Source organism: Chanos chanos, chromosome 7 (genome assembly GCF_902362185.1).
Source record: "Chanos chanos chromosome 7, fChaCha1.1, whole genome shotgun sequence".
Lineage (NCBI taxonomy): Eukaryota > Metazoa > Chordata > Actinopteri > Gonorynchiformes > Chanidae > Chanos > Chanos chanos.
The window spans coordinates 40741506-40765302 of record NC_044501.1 but is presented as its reverse complement, the minus strand read 5'-3'; the positions used below and the strand labels follow the sequence as shown (position 1 = coordinate 40765302).

General features: G+C 37.3%; 1 protein-coding gene and 1 non-coding gene across 2 annotated transcripts in view; one reads left to right on the top strand and one right to left on the bottom strand.

Annotated features, from left to right (window-relative positions):
* The first annotated feature begins 1813 nt into the window (after window positions 1-1813).
* LOC115816386 (carcinoembryonic antigen-related cell adhesion molecule 5-like) overlaps window positions 1814-23797 on the top strand; it is an 81559-nt gene continuing 59575 nt past the window's right edge. The window contains exons 1-5 of the mRNA XM_030779343.1: window positions 1814-1934; window positions 2467-2575; window positions 3110-3171; window positions 3605-3892; window positions 4422-4700. Coding sequence (XP_030635203.1) covers window positions 1814-1934; window positions 2467-2575; window positions 3110-3171; window positions 3605-3892; window positions 4422-4700 — 859 coding nt within the window. The remainder of the gene's footprint in view (window positions 1935-2466; window positions 2576-3109; window positions 3172-3604; window positions 3893-4421; window positions 4701-23797) is intronic.
* Window positions 22213-22294, bottom strand: trnas-gcu (transfer RNA serine (anticodon GCU)). The gene has a single exon. It is a non-coding gene; the product is annotated as a tRNA-Ser (tRNA).

The window sequence follows — 23797 nt, the reverse complement described above, 5'->3', positions numbered from 1 at the left end:
TCAGCATCCTGTTGTTAATCGAGTCTCGTACGTCAGTGTGGTCAGTACTCAAGATCCTGTCATGAATTGAATCTTGTTCCTCAGTCTAGTTTGTTCTCAAGATCCTGTCATGAACTGAGTCTTGTTTTTCAGTCTAGTTTGTTCTCAAGATCCTGTTGTGTATCGAGTCTTGTTCTTCAGTCTAGTTTGTTCTCAGTGTTCTGTTTGTGTCCTGCCCACAAGGAATTGTGTAGTCAGCAAAAAGAGTCTAAACAAAGCACAATGTGGAAAGTAGTAAAAGTAAAGAAAAACCTCCAATCAATAGGTTTGTCCAAACTTTTTGCTGGTACTATTTATATATATATATATATAGATATATATATATATATATGTGTGTGTGTGTGTGTGTGTGTGTGTGTGTGTGTGTGTGTGTGTGTTTGTGTGTGTTTTTTCTGAATTTCAGTGCTGTGTGTTCTACTCCACTCTGGACATACCCAAGGTAATGAACAGCTTGTGAATGTTTTTAGTTATTTACCACTGTAATTGTCTTATACATGTTAAACATCAGTCAATGACTGACATTCAGTCCTGCTCATCATCTATGACTCACAGTCTGTAACAGGACATCAGTGATTCGATGAATGATGTATTACCACAAACCAAAAAAAGAAACAATCAAACAACTGATTCTGTTCTATTCTATTCTATTCTATTCTATTCTATTCTATTCTATTCTATTCTATTCTATTCCATGCTATATAATAATAGAATTAAATTCATGCTTTTCATTCAGAGAATAATGTTCTTGTGTTAAACAGGGAGAACAAGCGCTTTTCTAACACTGGAGTCTGGTGACAGTGAGATCTTCATTGGACAGACTGTCACTCTCAGATGTGACATATATGTGGGAGGAGTCAGTCGGTGGTATTACGTGTTTTATAAGAATGGTCAAGAAACAAGTGGCTACCAGTACAACAATAGATTCTCCTTCAGGGCAGAACACACTGCTAAATACACATGTATTGGAATGGGAGAGGGTAATAGTATGGGCTCAAAGATAAGTAATCCTGTAACAGTGACAGTGTTGGGTGAGTCTCTCAATATTCATTTCCATATTATTAGGTTTTCTCATCGTTAACTTAGTATCATGAGTATAATCTTGAAGTAAAGTGTTTAGTGGCAACACCATATACTCCCTGTGTAACTGTTACAATTTCATGAGAGGCAAGATACATGTGTAACTGTTTTTTTTTTTCTTTTTTCCCCCCTTATTTAACAATAAAGACAAAATACAAGAGTACAGGCATAGCTCACAAAACAAAAGTTACTCACACAAGAAAAAAAAACAGGAATATTTGCTACAAGACTGAGTATAAACTTCTAGAATGGCAGTGTTCTAAGCTGTTCTTGACATGACTGTGTTTGTTTTATATGTATATATATATATATATATATATATATAGAGAGAGAGAGAGAGAGAGAGAGAGAGAGAGAGAGAGAGAGAGAGAGAAAACACCTTCAAATTTGTATAACCAAATAAAATATTTTTAAGCCCAGGCAACGCTGTGTGCATATATTTCATGTTCTGCAGATGATTAACATGTTAGATAGGAGTAAAAGAATCCTGTTGTAGAATAATTTATGTCTATCACTATTAAGACAGGCTGTTTTACTGTTAATATCCACAGATTTACCCACACCTATACTCACGGTGGAACCAGAGAGCCCTGTGTACACTGGAGATGCAGTCAGTCTGAAGTGTGTGATAGAGTCTGGGAGGAACTGGAGATATAAGTGGTATAAAGGCAGCACTCAGACTGCAGTATATTCCTCTATGCAAAACACATTCACTGTCAGTGAACCAGCAGATCAAGATGAGTACTGGTGTCAGGGAAACAGTAATGTCAGACCCACATCCTCACAAAGAAGTGACTCTGTTACTCTGATTGTGAAAGGTGAGTGATTAATGTGATACAGGCTTGAAGAGCAAAATAAATATTTCTGACAGTCTCTGTTATAATTTAGCATATTTTGTAAAAATCTATCAATATCTATATTCTAGTTTACCTGTCATTGCAATTCCATACAGATGCGCTAAAATCAGATAGATAAATAAATAATATAAATGGGAAAATATAAATAAATAAATAAATAAATAAATAAATAAATAAATAAATAAATAGGTCAGCAAATAAACAAACAAGTAAATAAATAAATAAAAATAGTGGATCCAGGCATGGTTTCTCTCACAATGGTGCTGACTGGTGAATATTTTATTTTCTTCATACAAATTGAAATAACTGAGTAACAACAGTAACTGTCAGTTTAGAATAAACATTGACTTAATCTGGTTGTGTTAGACGACATTTCAGAAACTTGCTCAATAGTTCCACACCTTCTTTTCAGGTTTCCAGGTTACACTGAGAGTCACTGACTAATATAAATTCTGAATTTAACGTATTAATAACATTTTCATCATCTCTACAGACTTGCCCACAGCTACACTCACTGTACAACCAGAGAGTTCTGTGTACACTGGAGAGATAGTCAATCTGAAGTGTGCGATTGTGTCTGGGAGCAACTGGAGATATAAGTGGTATAAAGGCAGCACTCAGACTCCAGAGTCTCAGTCTAATGGTTACACTATAACTGGAGACACATTCACCATCAGAGCAGCTGCTGTAACTGACCAGGATCAGTACTGGTGTCAGGGAGAGAGAGATTATAGACCCACATCCTCACAGCCAAGCAGTTCTGTCACTCTGATTGTGAGAGGTGAGTAAAAAGTCTAACATTCTGAGTTATGTGTGTGTGTGTGTGTGTGTGTGAGAGAGAGAGAGAAAGAGTGTGTGTGTGTGTGTGTGAGTGATAGTCTGAGTGTGTATGTGTGTGTGTGTCTGTGTGTGTGTGTGTTGTGTGTGTGTGTGTGTATGTGTGTGTTAGCAAAATCACAGACATTAAAAGCAGACAAAATCCCACATTATCATATAAAAGCACTGATTCTTATTTATATGTCCATGGTGAGTAATTAATATGGCAGTCGGTACTATTTTCTGGAAAGCTTTGAAAGAAAAAGTTAGTTGACAATTACATTTTGTAGACAATTAATTTACCTTGTCCATATCCTCAGCTTTGCCCACAGCTACACTAACCATGGAGCCAAACTGGAATCCTGTGTACAGTGGAGAGACAGTGAGTCTGAAGTGTGAGATAGAGTCTGAAAGTGGATGGAGATATAAGTGGTATAAAGGCAGCACTCAGACCAGACTGTTTACATCTTCACATTCCATTGTAAGTGGACACACAGTGACCATCAGAGGAGCTGCTTTAACCGACCAGGATCAGTACTGGTGTCAGGGAGAGAGAGACAACAGACCCACATCCTCACAGCTAAGCAATCCTGTCACTCTCACTGTTAGAGGTGAGAAAAATGAGTGATATTCTGAGATGTCTATGATATATGTTGTATGTGCAGTATCACTCTTTCATTTGCTCTCATTTGCACAAACTCCCCTACAGCTACACTGACACACCTTCTTTTCATGTCTTCAGGTTACACTGAGAGTCACTGACTAATATAAACTCTGAATTTAACATATTAATAACATTTTCATCATCTCTACAGACTTGCCCACAGCTACACTCACTGTACAACCACAGTATCCTGTGTACACTGGAGAGACAGTCACCCTGAAATGTGAGATAGAGTCTGGGATGAACTGGAGATATAAGTGGTATAAAGGCAGCACTCAGACTGCAGTGTCTCAGTCTAATGGTTACACTATAACTGGAGACACATTCATCATCAGAGCAGCTGCTGTAACTGACCAGGATCAGTACTGGTGTCAGGGAAAGAATGATGACAGACCAACATCCTCACAAAGGAGTAATACAGTTACTCTTACTGTTTTAGGTGAGTGATTACAATGAGAGTAACTTAAATGATAGTATGATTTTTTTAGAAGTGTGAAGTTAACTATTTATTATTATCCTACAGGATCAAAACCAAAACCTCAACTCACCTCCAGTCTTAAAGGAGCAGTACTGAGAGGAAACACAGTTACTCTGAGCTGTAAACTGGACCAGTCCACAGGATGGATATTTTACTGGTACAGACACACACAGGACTCTTCAGCACTGACACACACTGATAAAGACACCTACACCATGAGTTCTGTTACAGACTCTGATGGAGGACAGTACTGGTGCAGAGCTGGAAGAGGAAACCCAGTCTACTACACACAATACAGTGATGCAGTCTGGGTAAACGTTACAGGTGAATTTTTACACTCAGTTATGTTCACATGAGTATGATGCATTTTGGGATACACTGAATTTGATCTCATATACTCTCTTTGGAATTTAGATGTGTCATTCTCGATTAAGTGTTTGTTTTGTATTTGTGTGCTGTACAGTAGTGTGGTGTGTATTTTATTCTACAGAGAGACCAATGGCTGTTGTGATCCTGCAGCCTGATAAACAAACATTCAGAGGAGAGACTGTCACTCTCAGATGTCAAATAAAGGGAGAGAGAGACACTGACTGGGAATACAGCTGGTATAAGAAGAGTTCTTCACTCAGTCCTGTCAGTAAAGATCAGGAATACACAATCAGTCCTGTTTCTGAGTCCCACAGTGGTGAATACACCTGCAGAGGAAAACGCAGAAGAGACTCACAGAACTCAGAGATGAGTGATTTTGTAACACTGACTGTATCATCCGGTAAGTGTGTGAGTTTAGAGGTGACACAGAAATAGATTTTCAAATATGAACAATACTCAAAGCAACAATATTAAAATTCCACATGGTGTAAGAAAATCACTAAGCTTGTTGATACATTTTTATTAGACTATTGGTACACTGTTCTCTGCTTTTAACAGATTATGTTCAATTGTTTTTGAATGTGTTCTAAAACAAGCTGAAAAACAAATGAAACTAAACTAAACAGGTGAAAGCTGATGTTCAAAAAACACAGTGCTTGTCACATTTTGACAATAGCACATATGGAAAATCCATTTTCTCCTTTCCAACAGGTAAAGCCCAGTCAGTTCTGAGTGTCTCTCCAAAGATGTGGCTGATTGAAGGAGACTCAGTGACTCTGAGCTGTGAGGTTAAAGACTCCTCTACAGGCTGGACATTCCTCTGGTACAGAGTCATTCCCTACACACATGGGTTACCCAGGGTTCATTCTAACTCTGTAGAACTCCTCTCAGACAGCAGCAGAGGAGCTGGAGGCTCCTACACTCTCAGCCCTGCTGCTCTTAAACACACAGGAGTTTATGTGTGCAGAGCACAGAGAGGAAACCCAGTCTATTACTCACAGTACAGCACAACACAGTCACTGTGGGTCACTGGTGAGTCAGTACAGCAATATACATGTTAAGAGCCTAGGAATTAAATGGCTGAATTTGCCACTGTTTACCTGAAAGTTGAAAATAAATAAAAATAAAAATAAAATATTATACACACACACACACACACACACACACACACACACACACACACACACACATATATATATGTCTGTACTAACCACTATCTCTGTCATTTCCTACCATTTGTTTTTTGCAGTTGCCTGAACCGTTTTCTTTTTTAGATTTCTGACTTTTTTTCACTTTTTAACAATATACTTGAAAATTGCAGGAGACTATCATGAAATTTCAGTTCTGTCTCTCTGTGTATCAGCTCTGTCTCCTCCAGCCTCTCTGATCATCAGTCCCAACACAACTCAACACTTTACATTTGATTCTCTCTCACTGAGCTGTGAGGTACAGAGTGACTCTACTGGATGGACAGTGAGACGATACACAGATAATGGAGAGGTGTCAGACTGTTCATCAGACTGGGGATCAGTAACAGGATCTACATGTAGCATCAGCTCCCTCCAGTCATCAGACAGTGGAGTGTACTGGTGTCAGTCTGACTCTGGAGGGAACAGTAATCCTCTCAACATTACAGTGACTGGTAAATCTAGAGAAACATGAATAACTTTCTTGAAGTAAAATCCTGAAATGATAAATGATAAATGAAAATGAACGAACGTATCTGATGATGTATTCTCTTTGCATTGTTTTGGAAAAAGGATGTCAAAAGCTTTTCTGTGGAAATACTGGGGTCAGATTTGTTAATCTGCTATTTCTGAATGGTAGAAAAGACCCAGGATATTCCCCTCAAGTCAGCGTGTCCCAGTGTATTTAATCCATTAAGGAGTCAGATTGAGAGTAAAGCTTTGCTTGTGTCCTGAATCTTTATCAACACCATTCTTTAAAAAAACATAAATATGCTTTTTGTCTTTGTATTACAAAGAAGAGAGATTTAATTATGATCATTGAAATATCTTGGTCCATTCAGCCTTGAATCATAGATTCAGCTCTAAATTATCATGTTCTTCTTGTGCTCAAGGCCCCGGTGAAAAACAAAACATTCAGATCAATAAACTAGAACTTTCCTGGCTCCACACATACTGTATCGGAATGTTACAGATTTAAGGATTAAACCAAACTGTTAAACCAAACCTGTTATAAAATTAAACATTTCATTAATTTAAGCGCTGTTGTGATTGGTCTTACTGTATTCTCCACAGTGTGTGTAACTGTTTTCTGTTGTGTAGATGGTGATGTGATCCTGGAGAGTCCTGTTCATCCTGTTACTGAGGGAGATACTTTGACCCTGCGCTGTAGATATCGATTTGACCCCTCAGACCTCAGAGCTGATTTCTATAAAGATGGATTAGTCCTCCAGAATCAGACTACAGGAGAGATGACCATCCCTACTGTCTCAAAGTCAGAGGAGGGTCTGTATTGGTGTAAACACCCAGAGAGAGGAGAGTCACCAAAGAGCTGGATCACTGTCAGAGGTGAGATAATACTATTTTACTTCTTCTTCTGTTCGTAACTCCAGTGGCACACTGCAGTAGTTTGGGTATGTTACTAATGAGTGTGTGTGTGTGTGTGTGTGTGTGTGTGTGTGTGTGTGTGTGTGTGTGTGTGTGTGTGTGTGTGAATAGATTCAGTGTCAGGTGGTGGATCCTCTGCTGTAACAGTAGTAGTGGAGATAGGACTGGGTGTCACCTTTGGCCTCCTTGTCCTAATGATCCTGTGTTACTGCTCAAAAAAGTTCAAAGGTAAAAGTATGGGCACAATGTATCTGATAGGGGAATATTTGTATACAAAACTGCCAATTCAAACAGAGATTAAAAGTGATATAATGACTTTGCTGATTCAATACAAGCCAAATATTAAATGTACTAAAAAACTTTAATAATTGCCTTTTATATATTGTCACAGGTTCCTGTTTTAACAAAGCGTGTCTGTAAGTGATTTTGTGTCTTGAAAAGTACAATTTTCCAGTGCTGCACATAAGGCTGTTGTGTACATGCGATGGATCTCTGTCGCCCTCTAGAGCCGAAAGACAGAAAGGCATCAGCCAGACGTCAACCCAGGATCAGACCGGAGGAGGAAGGGGTACACAGTCAGGACACTTGTCTCTGCAGAACAGTAATGGAACTTTTCAAGCATTCTTACTTCATTTCTCAGTCATTTTTAGGAGAAAGGCAACAGTTCAATTTTACATATTTGTAAGTCTGGCAAAAATCCCAAAAATATATGAGCGCTAACAATATATAATGTCATGTCTTGAATATTAGATGATGCTGAAGAGGGACCAAGTGATGTAACTTACCCTCAGATTGTGATGAAAAACATGAAAATAAAGAACAAAGGTAAATCAACCTCATCTCACAACCACAACAACACGCCTCTATAATAATTCCATTCATATTGTATCAGTCATCAAGAATTTCATTATGTTTGAAATCGTAGCTCATAAATTCAAACTATTACCCCTATTAGACAGGACCAACACACCACAGGAGGACACGGTTTACTCACAACTGAAGTCAAACACAACCACAGGTATATTTTTTTTTCTTTTTTTTTTCTTTTTTTTTTAACTGCCCTGTGTCTTTGTTATACAGTATGCATGACATGATATATGATATGATGTATGATATGATATTGTGTGTGTTCTTGTTATGTCCATTTGCACTATGTGACAGTTGTCCTGTTACTTGCACTATGTGTAATCTTGTGTCCACTGCCCTTATCTTGTATGTTGAACTGTGGTCCAGGTGAAATGTTATTTTCTTCCACTATATTCTCTTTTATGGACTGGATAACTGTGGTCAGTGAGAAACTACTGTATACTTGTATATGGATGGGATAACTATACAATTGACTTGACTTTATTACAATGCCCATCACAGATTTATAGCATTTTGTGAGACTGAACATGATTGAGTTTTAAGGGTTTCAGTAAGAGAGACAATTTGTCAGACCGGATCAAATGTAGTGTTTGTCTGTGGTTTGTTCATTTTCATAATTAGCATATCATCGTTTGTTTTGGGCAGAAAACAGCGTTTAATGGCTAAATATGAGCTAAAAATGGGAAGAGCAAACTCTCTCATTTGAACTCCTGTCACACTATAGATTGTGTAGCTGGAGCCAGTGATGTGACTTATGCTCCTATTGTGATAAAACAGAAGAAAAAGAGGATGAGGAGTGAAGGTAAGACCAGCGTTGTGTTGAATTGTGGGGCTTGTTCACTTTATCAGACATATTTTTTTTTAACTCCAATTACACCAATTTCTCTGTTATTTTATAAAATACGAAAGAAAAAAAGGAAGAGATAAATTCTTAAGCTGAACTATTGGATGTTGATATGCAGCTGTGCAGAAATAGAAATTTGTAATTCAGTAGAGTGTTTTCCTCTATATTAGGCAAGACCAGCTACAGAAGAAGTGTACTCCCAGATCAAACTGGTATGTATGATAATGTACAAGTTCACCCCCAATTTTAAACTGGTGTGTATAATAATGTTTAAGTATACTCCCAGTTTAAACTGGTATGTATAATAATGTTTAAATATACTCCCAGTTTAAACTGGTATGTATAATAATCATATATTGTCCTTGAGTTCTAAATGTTTAGGTGCTTTAGATAAGATTTTGACACAGAAGCCCCAAACGTTAATAGCTAAAGTTCACAGAGGTAATGTAATATGGTACCAAAGATAATATCGTCAAATTAAGTCTAAACACATTTTTCATTGCTCTGTAATGTACAGCATTTAAGTTGTGATGTGTTCACATATTGCTTTCCTCTTTGCACTTGTTTTAGCACTTGTCTGCCCTCTAGTGGCAGTGTGGCACTGCAGCATGCAGCAAGAAAATTCATAAAAATACCAAATGGACAATTAGCTTACCTCCAAACTCCTGATGAGACAGGATTGTTCGGAAATGTTACTGACAGGATTTAGAGTCAGAGTGTCTTGAGTCAAGATGAAAGTGGTTAAGTCCTCTAACCATCCCTGTGTCTGTTCTCTCTCTGCCCAGTGACTGAACGACCAATCTGACAAACAAGAAACCTGCTCCCATCAGCAACAACAGTCTCCCTTTGATACCTCCACTGCTCTTTCAATTATGACTTACTATCATTTTTTTTGTCTTTCTGTTTTGTCCTGTTAATGTAAGACTTAACACCTGTCGTTTTGTTTACTGTGCAAAGAAGCTGTTCATTTTCTCTCAAATTTTTGGAATGACTGATTAAAATAAAATATTGAATTAAAGCACATCTGTGTTCTTTGGCTTCACTGCCCACTGAGATTAGATCTTCCTACCACAGTCCCGCAGTGTACGTCCATAATAAATGAGCACCTGTCAAGGGGGGGGCAAGATCAGGAGATTTTTAGGCGCAAACTGGCAAGTACAATGGAAGAGGAGGAGGAGTAGGACGTGAGTTGAAACCTACACAAGATGGGGGGGAAGGGGGGGTTCATTCATCACTCAGGAATATAAATTATGGTCACTGAAAACAGTGAATCGTTCATCATTCTGGACTATAACTTACGGTCACTGAAGACACTGTCCTGTGAATCATGTATCATTTAGGAAAAAAAAAAAAGTTATGGTCACTGTAAATCTGTGGACACTGTCCATGGTGCTGAATCATACTGCAGAATGAAGAGACTGGGGCTGTGAAATGTTTACAGCTTTATAACTTCTTCTTCCTTGATTGGACATGCACTCAAGTTTCCCCTAGTTCAGGAACAGGAGGACTTGGTACATTTTAAAAGAGGTGAAAGTTTGTATTGAAGAAAGAAAGAAAGAAAAAAAAAAAAAAAAAAAAAAAAAAAAACTTTGCATGTACAAATTCAAAAACGTGAACAAAACACATTCCCACTCGTCCATCCGCACACACACACACACACACACACACACACACACACACAAGTGTTTAAGTGTTTCGCTCTATTGCAACTCGTCAGCCTTCTGCGAGGCCCTTCTCCATCATAGCCATACAATTCTTATTTAAAATGTTCTGATTTTATTTTATTTCATACATTTATTTAGTCACTCTGACGTATTCCTCTCCACATGCGTTGAAAGAGACAATGGAAATTTCTACTACATCAGCCCAGAGCGGATATTGCAACACAGACATTTTTTAGAACATATAATTTGTCAAACATATAAATATCACATACAACAGTCACACTCCAAAAGTCCCAACCACAGCATTCAGGAGTCTGACGTATGAGGGTAGAGGTGAGAAATTGTGGTTTGGTTTCTGTTTTATTTCTGTCATGTGGTTTTAGACCAGTGAGAGGGAGGGAGGAGGTGTCAGCTAGTCTTACATCCTGTTCTGCACAGACATTTTCTACAGGGGGAAAATAAAGATATATAAAAGATATTAGGATATATTTTTATTGTTTGTGGTGGTCAGTGAAACTCATTTCATAAAAATTCATTTCTGCACTGACTACTGTATTTATATTTCAGATAACTTAGTGAGACAACTGTCATATTAAAATAATCATTCTATCTGACCGTGATCCTCCAGTTACTAACGATAAATACTGAGGGTTCATCTGTATTAAAACTCATTTAATAACGCAAATTCTGTTTGAGATGATCCATCTGTGACAAAACATTTTCTTGGTGTTCTGTTCATTAGACTTTCATTACTGAACTGGACAAGAGAAAGAATTAGAGCAAATGTAGCCACTCCCAATACAGGCTTTTCCGTTCATATTATCCATCAGTTCTCTGTCTGTCTGTCTGTCTGTCTCTCTCTCTCTCTCTCTCTCTCTCTCTCTCTCTCTCTCTCTCTCTCTCTCTCTCTCTCTCTCTCTCTCTCCACCCTCATGTATCATTCTCTTTCATACCTACTCATGATTATTTCCCATATATGATTGTTTCCCATTATCTGTTGATGTGAATTTAACCAAAGATAAAAAGCTTAGTTCTGCCATCTCTCTATGTCTCATTAGATAGTATAATGCATTATACTCCCTGTCTATGGGTCTGTGTGGGTTAAAGAGTGTATGCTGTCTGTAGATGAATTTTCTACTTTATTTACTCTTCACTCAGGTAGTTCTTATACAGCTCTTAGATACTCTGAGATACTGTGTTTCCAAGACATTCTTTTTACATTTAGATGATTGTTATGAAAGTGTTAATCTCTACCTAATGTTGTGTATAAAGAATTAGAATTTCACTTTAAAGTTACAATCAGTGCTATCCCCTGCAAACTGTTCATACAATCCTGAATCAAATGTCATTATAACGATATCCTTCCTACCTATATTAATTATGACAGAAATGTCATTAATTAATTGTGAAATGTGGAACAGAGTTTGTCATCATAATCTGTATCGCATGTTTTTAAGCGAATGGGGTCTATATGTTTACTAAGATTTTCTGTTAGCAAGACTGTAGAGTGAAGGGTTAAATATTTATAGAATTTCATGAAGAACACTGGGGGTTACCTATAGTGCAATAGTTTAATGATAGTGCATTCAAAATGTGTATTAATGATGGTAAATTGTCACACTGAAAGACACAGAGTTGTGAGCTAGCAGTTTATTCCAGAAAAATTCATGGATGTTTAAACCTGATGATATTAAATATTGTCAATAACAGAACTGAGCAGAATTGTCGGAGCATCTTGTTAATGTTTCAAGATATTTGTGTTTAATATTTTTATGTCATATTTACACAAAGCTTATTTTTGAATTATTAATTTGTTCAGGGGATGGGGAAAAATAGAGGCTATACCAATAGTTCTTATAAATGTTACTGTAAGAAATCAGTCTTCATGAATCCTACCATTATCACATAGAGATAAAACGGGGTAGTTATAATAAATCTAATCAGTATCATATAGAGATAATACAGTATAGTTATAATGAATCTAACCAGTATCATATAGAGATAAGACAGTGTAGTTATGCTGAATCTAATCAGTATCATACAGAGATAAGACAGTGTAGTTATAATGAATCTAATCAGTATCATACAGAGATAAGACAGTGTAGTTATAATGAATCTAACCAGTATCATATAGAGATAAGACAGTGTAGTTATAATGAATCTAATCAGTATCATATAGAGATAAGACAGTGTAGTTATAATGAATCTAATCAGTGTCATATAGAGATAAGACAGTGTAGTTATAATGAATCTAATCAGTATCATATAGAGATAAGACAGTGTAGTTATAATGAATCTAATCAGTATCATATAGAGATAAGACAGTGTCGTAAACAATCAAATGTATCTGCTGTTTCTCTGTTTGTGTTTTAGTGCTGAGTTCACTCTTCTTCTCTGAACATACTCATGGTAATGAATATATTTCATATGTATTTATGACTTTCATTAATTCTTTATACATCTTGCTGGACAATGTTTGATTGTTCACATTATGGAGTGTGTAGTTAGGTGAAGTTCGTGTAAACAACTCAGTAATCAGAAACACAGAGTATCGTTGTTTAGAAAGCATATAATTTTCATGATAGGGGATGTTGTAATGGGTCTTAATGGCATTTATGTTGGTTAGAGTTATGTGTGTTCATGATGTTTTAGACTTAATATTTTATTTTGTCTGATTCCAGTAGGAGAATTCAGACCTTCTCTGACTCTGTATCCTCAAAGGACTCAGATATTCAGTGGAGAGACAGTGACACTCAGATGTGAAACACCCAAAGGAAAAATATCTGACTTTGAATATACCTGGCGTAAAGACAATGCTGTGAATTCAGATTACAGAAATGCAAACAATGAATATACAATCAGTCCTGTCCAAACATCTCACAGTGGCACTTATACATGTGTAGTACATCTATTTGACAGTGTCTACACTGACTGGAGTAATAGTGTGATTCTCACTGTGACAGGTGAGTGATCATCTCTGATACATCATCAGTGTTTCTTCATTTACCCTAGCATTGGAATAAACTTGTCACATACATAAATATACACTGGGAAATGGTTTTGAAAGACTCTTGAGTGATCAGAACTAGTGTAACTTTGAGTGAGTGATTTCACAGTGGAAGCTGTGTTTTCAGTACACAGACTCCAGACTTCTGTATCTCTATTCTTATTAAAACTCAGATATTTATATGTTAGTCATCTGCAGGTGTGTAAATCATGAAGAAAAAAAAAAACATCTATAGGATGAAAAATTGATAGAATAGTTGTTACAACAATAACAACATGTTACAACAATCATCAACAAATATCTAGAGCTAACATGAATTATAAAAACACATTGTAAGTCAGTAAGAGGTAAATCCAGTTCTGTCTCATATTCAGTCAGGGCGGCAAGTTTTTCTTTTCTATTTTGATGTTAAATGAGACAACAGAGATATCACTCCCAACATGAAACTTTATCAACGTGAATTTGAGAATTACCAGTGAGAATTGTATGTCTCCGTTCGACCGTCTGCATGTGTGATACAGAAATGCAGCACGATTTTACAGTTAATATTTTTAATGCTCAATTATCCTCACACTGTATTTCTGAGTGATGAACGTGAATGAGTTTTATATGTTGTACGTGAATGTCACACTCTGCTCCTCTCTGCTCCTCTCTGCTCCTCTACATGTCCTCTGTTTATTTCATTTTCCCTCCTCTTGTGGTCAGTGTTGGTTTAAGTCTCTTTACCTCCTGGTTTCTTGGTTAAGTCTTGTTTTGATGAACGTTTTATTTCCTGTTTTGTTTATTTATTTGCTTGTTTTGTTTTTGTTTTTTGTTTTCTTTTATTTTGGTTCCATTTACCCCACCTGTTTTCAGTTAGTTTTACCTCATTTAGCCTTGTATAAATACCCCCTGGTGTCCCCCCTTTCCTTGACTGGCTTTGTTTGGAGTTCGTTCATGTCACATCGCCTTCTCTGTGCACCTGAATTCTTTAAGCTGCTTTTTGTAAGGTTTTGAAATGCCTTTTTTTATGTTTACTCTTAATGAAAGTAAAACTGACCTGCAAATACATTCGGTTTCATTTACAAAGCGTGATAGTCAATTATTTTTCTAACTTTTTAACTTGAAAAAAAAAACACACACACACACATATTCAGTACCTACCTGTAAACCTGCTCCTTCTATCTCACAGATGTGATACATTACAGTTATAACGTGATTATGAATGTTCACAGTGAATATGATGGAAACAGTCTGTAAAGGGTTTTCATATTCTCTACATTTGTACAGATTTACCTACAGCTACACTCACTGTCACACCAGGACCGTCTGTGTACACTGGAATGACAGTCACTCTCATGTGTGTGATAGAGTCTGGGAGGAACTGGAGATATGAGTGGTATAAAGGCAGCACTCAGACTGCAGTGTCTCAGTCTAATGGTTACAATATATCTGGAGACACATTGACCATCAGAGCAGCTGCTGTTGTAACTGACCAGGATCAGTACTGGTGTCAGGGAGAGAATGATGACAGACCCACATCCTCAAAGAGAAGTCATTCTTTTTTTCTCAGTGTAAGAGGTGAGTGATCAGTGGAATGTTTGAAATGAGTGTAGTAGTCGGTAGCTGTCATTTCTTAGAGAGGTCATTCATTCCCAAATGTTTTCTCTCATAACTGTATAATATCACACCAATGTGCAGCATCATGTGCATGTGATCTCAAAGCCTGGAGAAACATGAGATCTAACTCTGTCTCTCTGTGTCTCAGCTCTGTCTCCTCCAGCCTCTCTGATCATCAGTCCCAACACAACTCAACACTTTACATCTGATTCTCTCTCACTGAGCTGTGAGGTACAGTGTAACTCTACTGGATGGACAGTGAGACGATACACAGATAATGGAGAGGTGTCAGACTGTTCATCAGACTGGGGATCAGTAAGAGGATCTACATGTAGCATCAGCTCCCTCCAGTCATCAGACAGTGGAGTGTACTGGTGTCAGTCTGACTCTGGAGGGAACAGTAATCCTCTCAACATAACAGTGACCAGTATGTCTCAGCAATCATTTTCATTAGGAAAAACATATCTGCGTGAATTACTTTTTGTTTTTGTCAGCAAATATCTCATCTCGATGTATTGTAGGAATAACAAAAAAACCCTAAAGTTCAGTGTTATAATAGGCGATAAAAGACAGTGAAGTACACAAAGATATAATATTGAGATCACAAAAACAATAATCCCTGTCTAAACACACAAAACATCACTAATTAGCAAAAACAGTCAGACAGTATATGACTATTGTAACAAAGCTGCTATAAAGCGCAAATTTCATATCAACCATCCATTTTACTATTGCACCAAAGCTGATATAATTTTTTAAACATAAGTGTCCATATTTAGAGCTTGATCATATTCTCTGCATTGTATATGACTGTGTTCTGTTCTATAGATGGTGATGTGATCCTGGAGAGTCCTGTCCATCCTCTTACTGAGGGAGACACTTTGACTCTGCACTGTAGATATCGAAACACCCCCTCAGACCTCAGAGCTGATTTCTATAAAGATGGATTAGTCCTCCAGAATCAGACTACAGGAGAGATGACCATCCCTACTGTCTCAAAGTCAGATGAGGGTCTGTATTGGTGTAAACACCCAGAGAGAGGAGAGTCACCAAAGAGCTGGATCACTGTCAGAGGCAAGTGAAACATAAATTTGAGCGTCTACTGCAGTAGAGTGAGTATAATACTAATTTGCGTTTGTGTGTGTGTGTGTGTGTGTGTGTGTGTGTGTGTGTGTGTGTGTGTGCGTGTGTGTTTGTGTGTGTGTGTGTGTGTGTGTGTGTGTGTGTGTGTGTGTGTGTGTGTGTGTGTGTATGTTTGTAAACAGACTCATTGTCAGCTGGGTCCTTTGCCGTAACAGTGGGACTGGTCGTTGGACATGGTGCTGCCCTTGTGTTCATCATTCTAATGATCATGTTTTACTGCTCGAAAAAATCGAAAGGTAAAAACTTCAACTCTTCATATTCAATTCTCAGCTGACATGCAATAAAAACTATTTTTTTTTTACATAGAACAAATAATTAGTTTTATAATATTGTGAGATGATGATATGATTATTATATTATAATAGTCTTTATAGCAATATGTGTTAATATAAAATTTTATAATAGCAAATCCACCATGAAATCCTGTGTACTTACACAACAGCAGTGACAGTCATTCAGTAAAAACTGTGTTGTTTTTTAGATGATGATGGAACTGGACCAAGTGATGTGACTTATTCTCAGATTAAGATGAAAAACACAAAAATCAGAAACAAAGGTACGCGAGTTCACAACCAATTTAACACAATCATTCAAAGTTTAAGTTTGTGTGTGAATTTGCTAAATATAATTGTTAAAATATTACATGAATAGTCAAAACGTGATGTCGCATGAATCCAGCTCCCTCCCTTTTAGACGAGATCGACACACCGAAGCAGGACACAGTTTACTCACTGCTGAAGTCAAACACAACCACAGGTATAATAACATCATCATTACACTCTCCATCACAGACTGAAAACATATTAACTGGTACTGAACCTGCCAAACGGGTGTCTGGTGTCTGTGAATGTGTTTACAGTGGAAGAGTGACTTTTGGAGATAAAATGAATGACACACTAAACCTCTCATATATTCATATATTCTTTCATTTTTTTACTGTTATTAATGTCACTCTTTTGTTACCACAGTGGACATAGCTGTTGGTTACAAGAGAGAGTTATATTCAGGAACGACGCAGTGTACTTTTTTCCCTTCTTATTTGTGAAGCTATTGCAATGATTCTGTCTGGAATTGGACAGCTGAGGCTGTTACACTGATTCATTTTAATAAATTTTCATAAGTAGATGTGAAGAAAAGACAGTCTTAATATGAAGTGAGACCACGCACTCCCACAGGAAATGCAAACGCTTCTGGATTTTATGTGTATATATTCTCTGTAATGTTTGATTTTATGTGTTTAGAAGAGATGATTCTGTGATGTGTGCTGTTGTAAGAGTCTTAATCTTTGACACAACAGGACAGAGCAGAATGTAGGCGTACAAGGAAATCACATTAAAAGCTGATCAAATTCATCTAAATAAATCAACACAGAAAGACACAAGGAATACAGTCATCATCATCATCATCATCATCATCATCATCATCATCATCATCATCATCATCGTCGTTGTCGTCGTCGTCGTCGTCGTCGTCATCATCAACATCGTCATCATCATCATCACCATCATCATCCTCATCGTCATCATCATCACCGTCACCATCATCATCATTGTCATCATCATTGTCATCGTCATCGTCCTCATCGTCATCATCATCATCATCATCATCATCATCACCGTCATCATCGTCATCATCGTCATCATCGTCATCATCATTGTCATCGTCATCGTCCTCATCGTCATCATCATCATCATCATCATCATCACCGTCATCATCGTCATCATCGTCATCATCGTCATCATCATTGTCATCGTCATCGTCCTCATCGTCACCGTCATCATCATCATCATCATCATCATCATCATCATCATCATCATCATCATCGTCATCGTCCTCATCATCATCATCATCACCCTCATCTACATTGAGCAGCTTTTCATCTACTTCACACACACGCAAACAAACACACACACACACACACACACACACACACACATACACACACACACACACGCATATGCAGACACACACACACACACACACACACACACACACACACACAGTCTGACCACAGAGGCAGTATAGAGTAATTTCACAGCACACTGTGATAGATGACAGGGACGTACTCTGAGAAATGTGCGACTTTGCTGTTCATGGAAAATATCTAATGTGATGTCAATAACAATAATGGTTATGGCAGATATCACATTTTAAAGGAAAATTTGAAAGTGCGCTTGAAAAAGAAGAGTTGTATTAAGTATTCCAAATACTGTTTTTTTTGTTTGTTTTTGTTTGGTTGTTTGTTTGTTTTTTTAAATAATCATACTTATTGTTTCTCCCTTTTGATAAATGCCTTTTACCATGCATCAGGTCTTGGAAAAATGTATATGCAGACATATCTTGCAACATTTAGTTCATTGCATTTTTGTCATATAAAAAATGACAAAAATAGAGTTGTGTCAATATCACTTTCTGACCAAAACTCATGTGCTGTTAAGTATTTCAGTTTGCATCTATGTGTATTAAAACCTGTACATGGTCTTACCAACATTCATGTATTGTTATGTATTTCAGTTTGTATGCATGTGTATTCAAACATATATGTGGTTGCATGAATATTTCTATCACTTAGATCAATTTCTGTCAGGTTAAGATCAATATCATTGTATTTCATAGACACTTTCACTTCATCTCACTTTGAGGTGCAAAGATAAAACACTGTTTTTTTCTTTTTTTGCTTTGTTTTTTTTGTTTGTTTTTTTTTTGGTTTTTTTGTTTTTGTTTTTTTTGTTTTTTTTTTTGTTTTTTTTCCCATTTCCATTTAGCTATAACTGAATTAAAAACTACACACACACACACACACACACACACACACACACACACACATTACAGTATAGTTCCAAAGGCAGTGTTTGTATCATTTGTATCAGGTTTGATTGTTTTATGTTACAGATGTATTATTTTCATTCCTCGTTCAGTAGGTAATGATAAATACTGTTTTAGTCGTTCACTTTTATGTAACTGTCTTGTTTTGCTTTAAATGTAAAAATAAATTGTTATTTTTACTATTAATGATTTCACCGCATCTAATTTCTCTCAGAGCAGTTCTCCATAATGGCAGTGGATAGCATGCTAATGTAATTTTATGAGACACAGTTTTATCAGCTTTTCATATCACTGCATTTGGACCAGGATCTGTGTTCATAGTCTCATTCTAAATGTCTTTCTGGAACCTTCCATAACACACTTTAATATTAGAGGTTCACTACTGCTCTCACATGCTTTCACTATTATTTGCTGCTGACTGTTTTTTATGTTTTTATTTCAATAATAATTTTCCTACAGCAGATAAAGAAGTCAGTGCCTCCTGCTGTCCATGCTGAAATACAGTAAAGCAGTGTGAATGTATATAAAAGTGGAAAGACATGACACTGAAACAAAAAATGAAAGCAATCTAACCTTAACTCTTATATTTAAGCAAATGTACCACACATGCAGTTTCAATGGCAATTCATATTCATGTTTATACAAACCTGATGCATGCAGTTGTATGTTTATAGTTAGAGCTGTCAAGACAATGAATTATAATCTGTAAGCAAAAAATGTTTAATGTGTGTTGTGGCACATGCACACACTGTCATTTCAGACTTCATCTGCCCTCTAGTGGCTGAACGTGTCACTGCAGGATATTTGCTACACAGTTGAAAGGAATCTCCAAATGAGGTCGGCTCCTCCAAAAAGGTAACTGCTATTGACTTTGTCAGTCTGGTTTATGACTTATAAGGCCAACCAAACAGTCAAAGAACTCGCGGTATTGTAGCAGCAGCGTTCTCCACTGATTGGCTGAGAGGTCCAGTCTAACCTATTTGCTCAACAAGTGAAGTCGTTTAGTTTTCTTCTTTTCTTCAGTTTATCATTAATTAAAAAAATGCTCTATCTTAAAGCATGTCTGTGTGGAGGTAAATTGTTTACACAGCGCTTTTGCTCAGAGATGAGTGCCGCTGTATCATACAACAGACAATAATTACAACACCAGACTCGCCCCTTTTCATTGAGGAGAAATGCATAAGGTCAAATATAACGTGGTTGCCATCTCATAATGTCTGTGTGATGTATCTAGTGTGTCATACACCTGATAGCAGGAGTCTCATCCACAGCTGGGTTAGGAGACTGACTGGATGTGAGGCCTAGCTGAACTTCAGTCTAAATCCAGCAGAGGGAGCCATTTCACAAAAACGCCAACATCTCCAGCCATGTCAGTCGGATATATGTCCAGGAGAATATCTCATGCAGGTTGGAGACTGTGCCTGTGGGTGGCTGTTCAAATCACAGTGTTTCACCGTGTCATAATTCACCATCATCTACACTGACAGTGATGTAAATGGGGAAACCCTGGGAACCATGTGTTTGTCCACTAGAGGGAGCATATCTTTTTAAGTACATAAACTCTTCCTTGATATTATAGTGTGTCAGCCAGTACATTTCAGTGTAACTGGAGACACATTAACCATAAGAAGAGCTGTAGGCTTTACTCATGGAGTCACTCATGGAGTTAACTAGACAGTAGCTCTCTGTGATTAGTGTAAACATTGTAAATATTACAGGGTCATGTTCTCATGACCCACATTGACGGGACTCTGACCCAATACAAGTCGAGGCGCCTTAAAAATGAGAGAATTGGAGATTCTATTTTTTTTTTTTTTTTTTATTGTTATTATTCTTTTTTTTTTACATTTAGTTCTGAGGAGAATGTTCAGACATGAAGTGCAAAGTGAAGTCTTACGGCAGTGTACATAGCGTGACATTTTGGGGAGAATCTTGAAATGTCATCCAGTTACATGGATTCCGAGCACAGCTTAGTCTCTCTACGCCTGTCTTTCAGGAGTAATGGATGTGGTCATTCCTAACAGTGAATTTCAGTGAAGCAATTTGTGGACGCTGTCCGTGGTGCTGAAACAAAGTGAGACGCTACAAAGTGAGATGACGCATGTTGTAGTTTAACTGTAGCGCAAACAAATAGTGCTGCCCTTAGACCTTATCCACCATAGTAAAAAAAAAAAAAAAAACCAAACAAAAAAAAAAACAGTGAATGTTTTTACTTTAAGAAGATGTAAATAGCCTAACACACGGCTACAATGACTTTTTTTATATGAAGAGTCAGCTATACAATTAAATGTGTCTCTGCATGTGTCTGTGTGTCCCAGTCTCTCATCCCAGAGAGAGCTTTGTTCTCTCACTTGTCTAATGGTAGTTTCTGCATGTCTGCTACTGTCCACTAATGCCCATTGCATGGGTAGTCAGATAATGGGGGGTTGCTGATGTGAGAACTCCCCTAAAAATAAAAGTAACTAATTTTAATGAACAACTGAATCATCTTTTTTTTTTAATTTCCATGACTGTTTCACAGCTCAGTGTGACAAAGGCAGGGCAGACCCTGCAATGACAGAGAAATAAAAGTCTGCGATTTATAGGAACACAGGGTGTAATTCTTTACATGGCCATAAGGGCTCTGATCATCGGATTTTATGCTCCTAAAATAAGCCTCACTGTGTGACGTGTACGTTATCAGAATATCAGAATCCAATCATTTTCAAGAAAAATAAGTGTGGAAACCATTGTAACTGCAATCATTTTTTTGGGATTATTTTGTCCAACTATAAATAGATGATGAAAATTCTGCTGGTATCATCAGATTCCAAGATTTTTCTCCTTTTGGAGCTTTGGTGATTTCTGAACACATATTATACAGTTTAGGGACAATTTTAATTAGTCCATAGATAGCAATAAAATTGCTCTTAATAATGTATTGTCCTTAGGTCCTTTTCGGATCTTTCTGAGATCTAAAGTCAGGCCATGAGAGCCGAGCATCTGTGGTCAAGTCCTCTTCTTAAAATGGAGCTTATCTGATCACTGTTCCTGTTTGCAAAGCTGTCAAACTGAACTGAGCAGTAATGTGATCTAGCTTCCTATCAGATTGTTTGTTTGTTTATTTGTTTATCTATCAGTCTAAATGTAAATCTCCGTGATCGCACACACACGCTGTGAACAGTGAGCAATGAATTTGTCGTCTGCATTTAACCCATCCTACACAATGGTAGTGAACGCACACACCAGACGCAGGAGCAGTGGGCAGCATCGGGGTTAAATGCCTTGCTCAAGGGCACGCAGCCGTGGATGTCGGTCCAGAGAATCGAACCCGCAACCCTCCGGTCACGAGCCCGGTTCTCTAACCTTTAGGTTTAGGCCACGGCTGCCCCGTAAAAAGGGCTTGACCCCGACGAGGATGGGATTCGAACCCACGCGTGCAGAGCACAATGGATTAGCAGTCCATCGCCTTAACCACTCGGCCACCTCGTCCCATGTGTAACAGTCTATCTGTCTGCCTTGCACCACACAGATGAACATGTTTTATAAAATGCTATTCTGTATGCAATACACAATAATGTATTCACGTGACAAATCAAATGTCCAGGGCATCTGAAGAAGAGAAGACAGGGCAACCCAAATGTTGCTAGACTGATGAGGGGCCTCTTGCTTGAGACACATGTTGCATTGGTCCAGCAACTGAAAGCGTTTAAAATGAAAAGCAATATTAAACTTATAGTAAATGATAATATCTTTCAAAGAATGTAATTTACACTGTTAAATTAATCAAAATATTGGATTCTGAAAAGGATTTATCTAAACTGCCATGCATGTGCTTGAAAAGTCAGCATAAGTGGATGATTTGTATAAAGTTGGAGGAAGTGTCTTATAGTGACATGTTGAACACAGGGCATAATGAGAGTAATTGTCACTTATACGGTGCAACCAGATCACTAAGTGCCACTCTTGTATTACCGCACCATTTGAAGGATTTCTAAAAGACTCTGAAAGCAATAATGTGTAACTTAGAAGCATTTGACAGATGAGGGGAGAAACCTGTATTGAAGAGACCTAGAGTACAGTCATTATTTCTTCTGTAAGTAAATAATTACCTAGAATATCTTAACCTTTTTATTTATTTTTTTTATTTTCTTTATATTTTTTTTTCTCGTGGAAGTGCAGATTCAACAAAAAAATTTATATAATTCCACAACTACGGAACAGAGACTTCAGGACAAAGAACATGCTAGGACGGACCACCCGACACACACACACACACACACACACACATGCATACAATGCAGTGTGCAAAGATAGCAAAACAAGAAATAAATGAACCACACCACAGTTTCTGATTGAACAAACACAGTGTCCGTACACAGGAAGAGATTTCTGAGAAAAGACATTTGTTTGTGCATTTGTGGTTTGGTCTCTGTTCCATTTCAGCTTTGTGATCTATAACAGTAAGGGGGTGGAGTTACCTTGGCCTTTGTCTGGTTCACTGTTTAAAGACATCTGAGGATACAATAGAAAAGTAATTAAGATCATATACATCTCAATAATTAAGTGTAGCAAAGACAGTTTAGCTTCATATATAACATCTGATTTCGTTTTCAATGTTTGTTATAAAACCTAATAAACTTTAATTGTTAGGCAACAGTAAAACTGCTTAAATTGTAGTGCAACGCTACTCACTGTCTGGGTCTCCAGGACACTCACTGACAAAACAGAATCAACAATCATATTATATTCTATGTCATCCAGACTAATGGTAACCACTGACTCGTGATCTGTTGCTTAAAGAAAAAAAAAAGAAAAAAGATGTCAGAGTACTCTCTCCTCTTCTCTCTTCCTCTATCGCTCAAAACCCTCTCAGTGAAGCCAATGTAAGTAAAAGAGGTTATTTAGTACTTCTGTCGATTAGTTAAATACATTGAGCAACAGTAATTCTAATAATACAGTCCACCAATCTGTTTAAACAGACGAACTCCACTA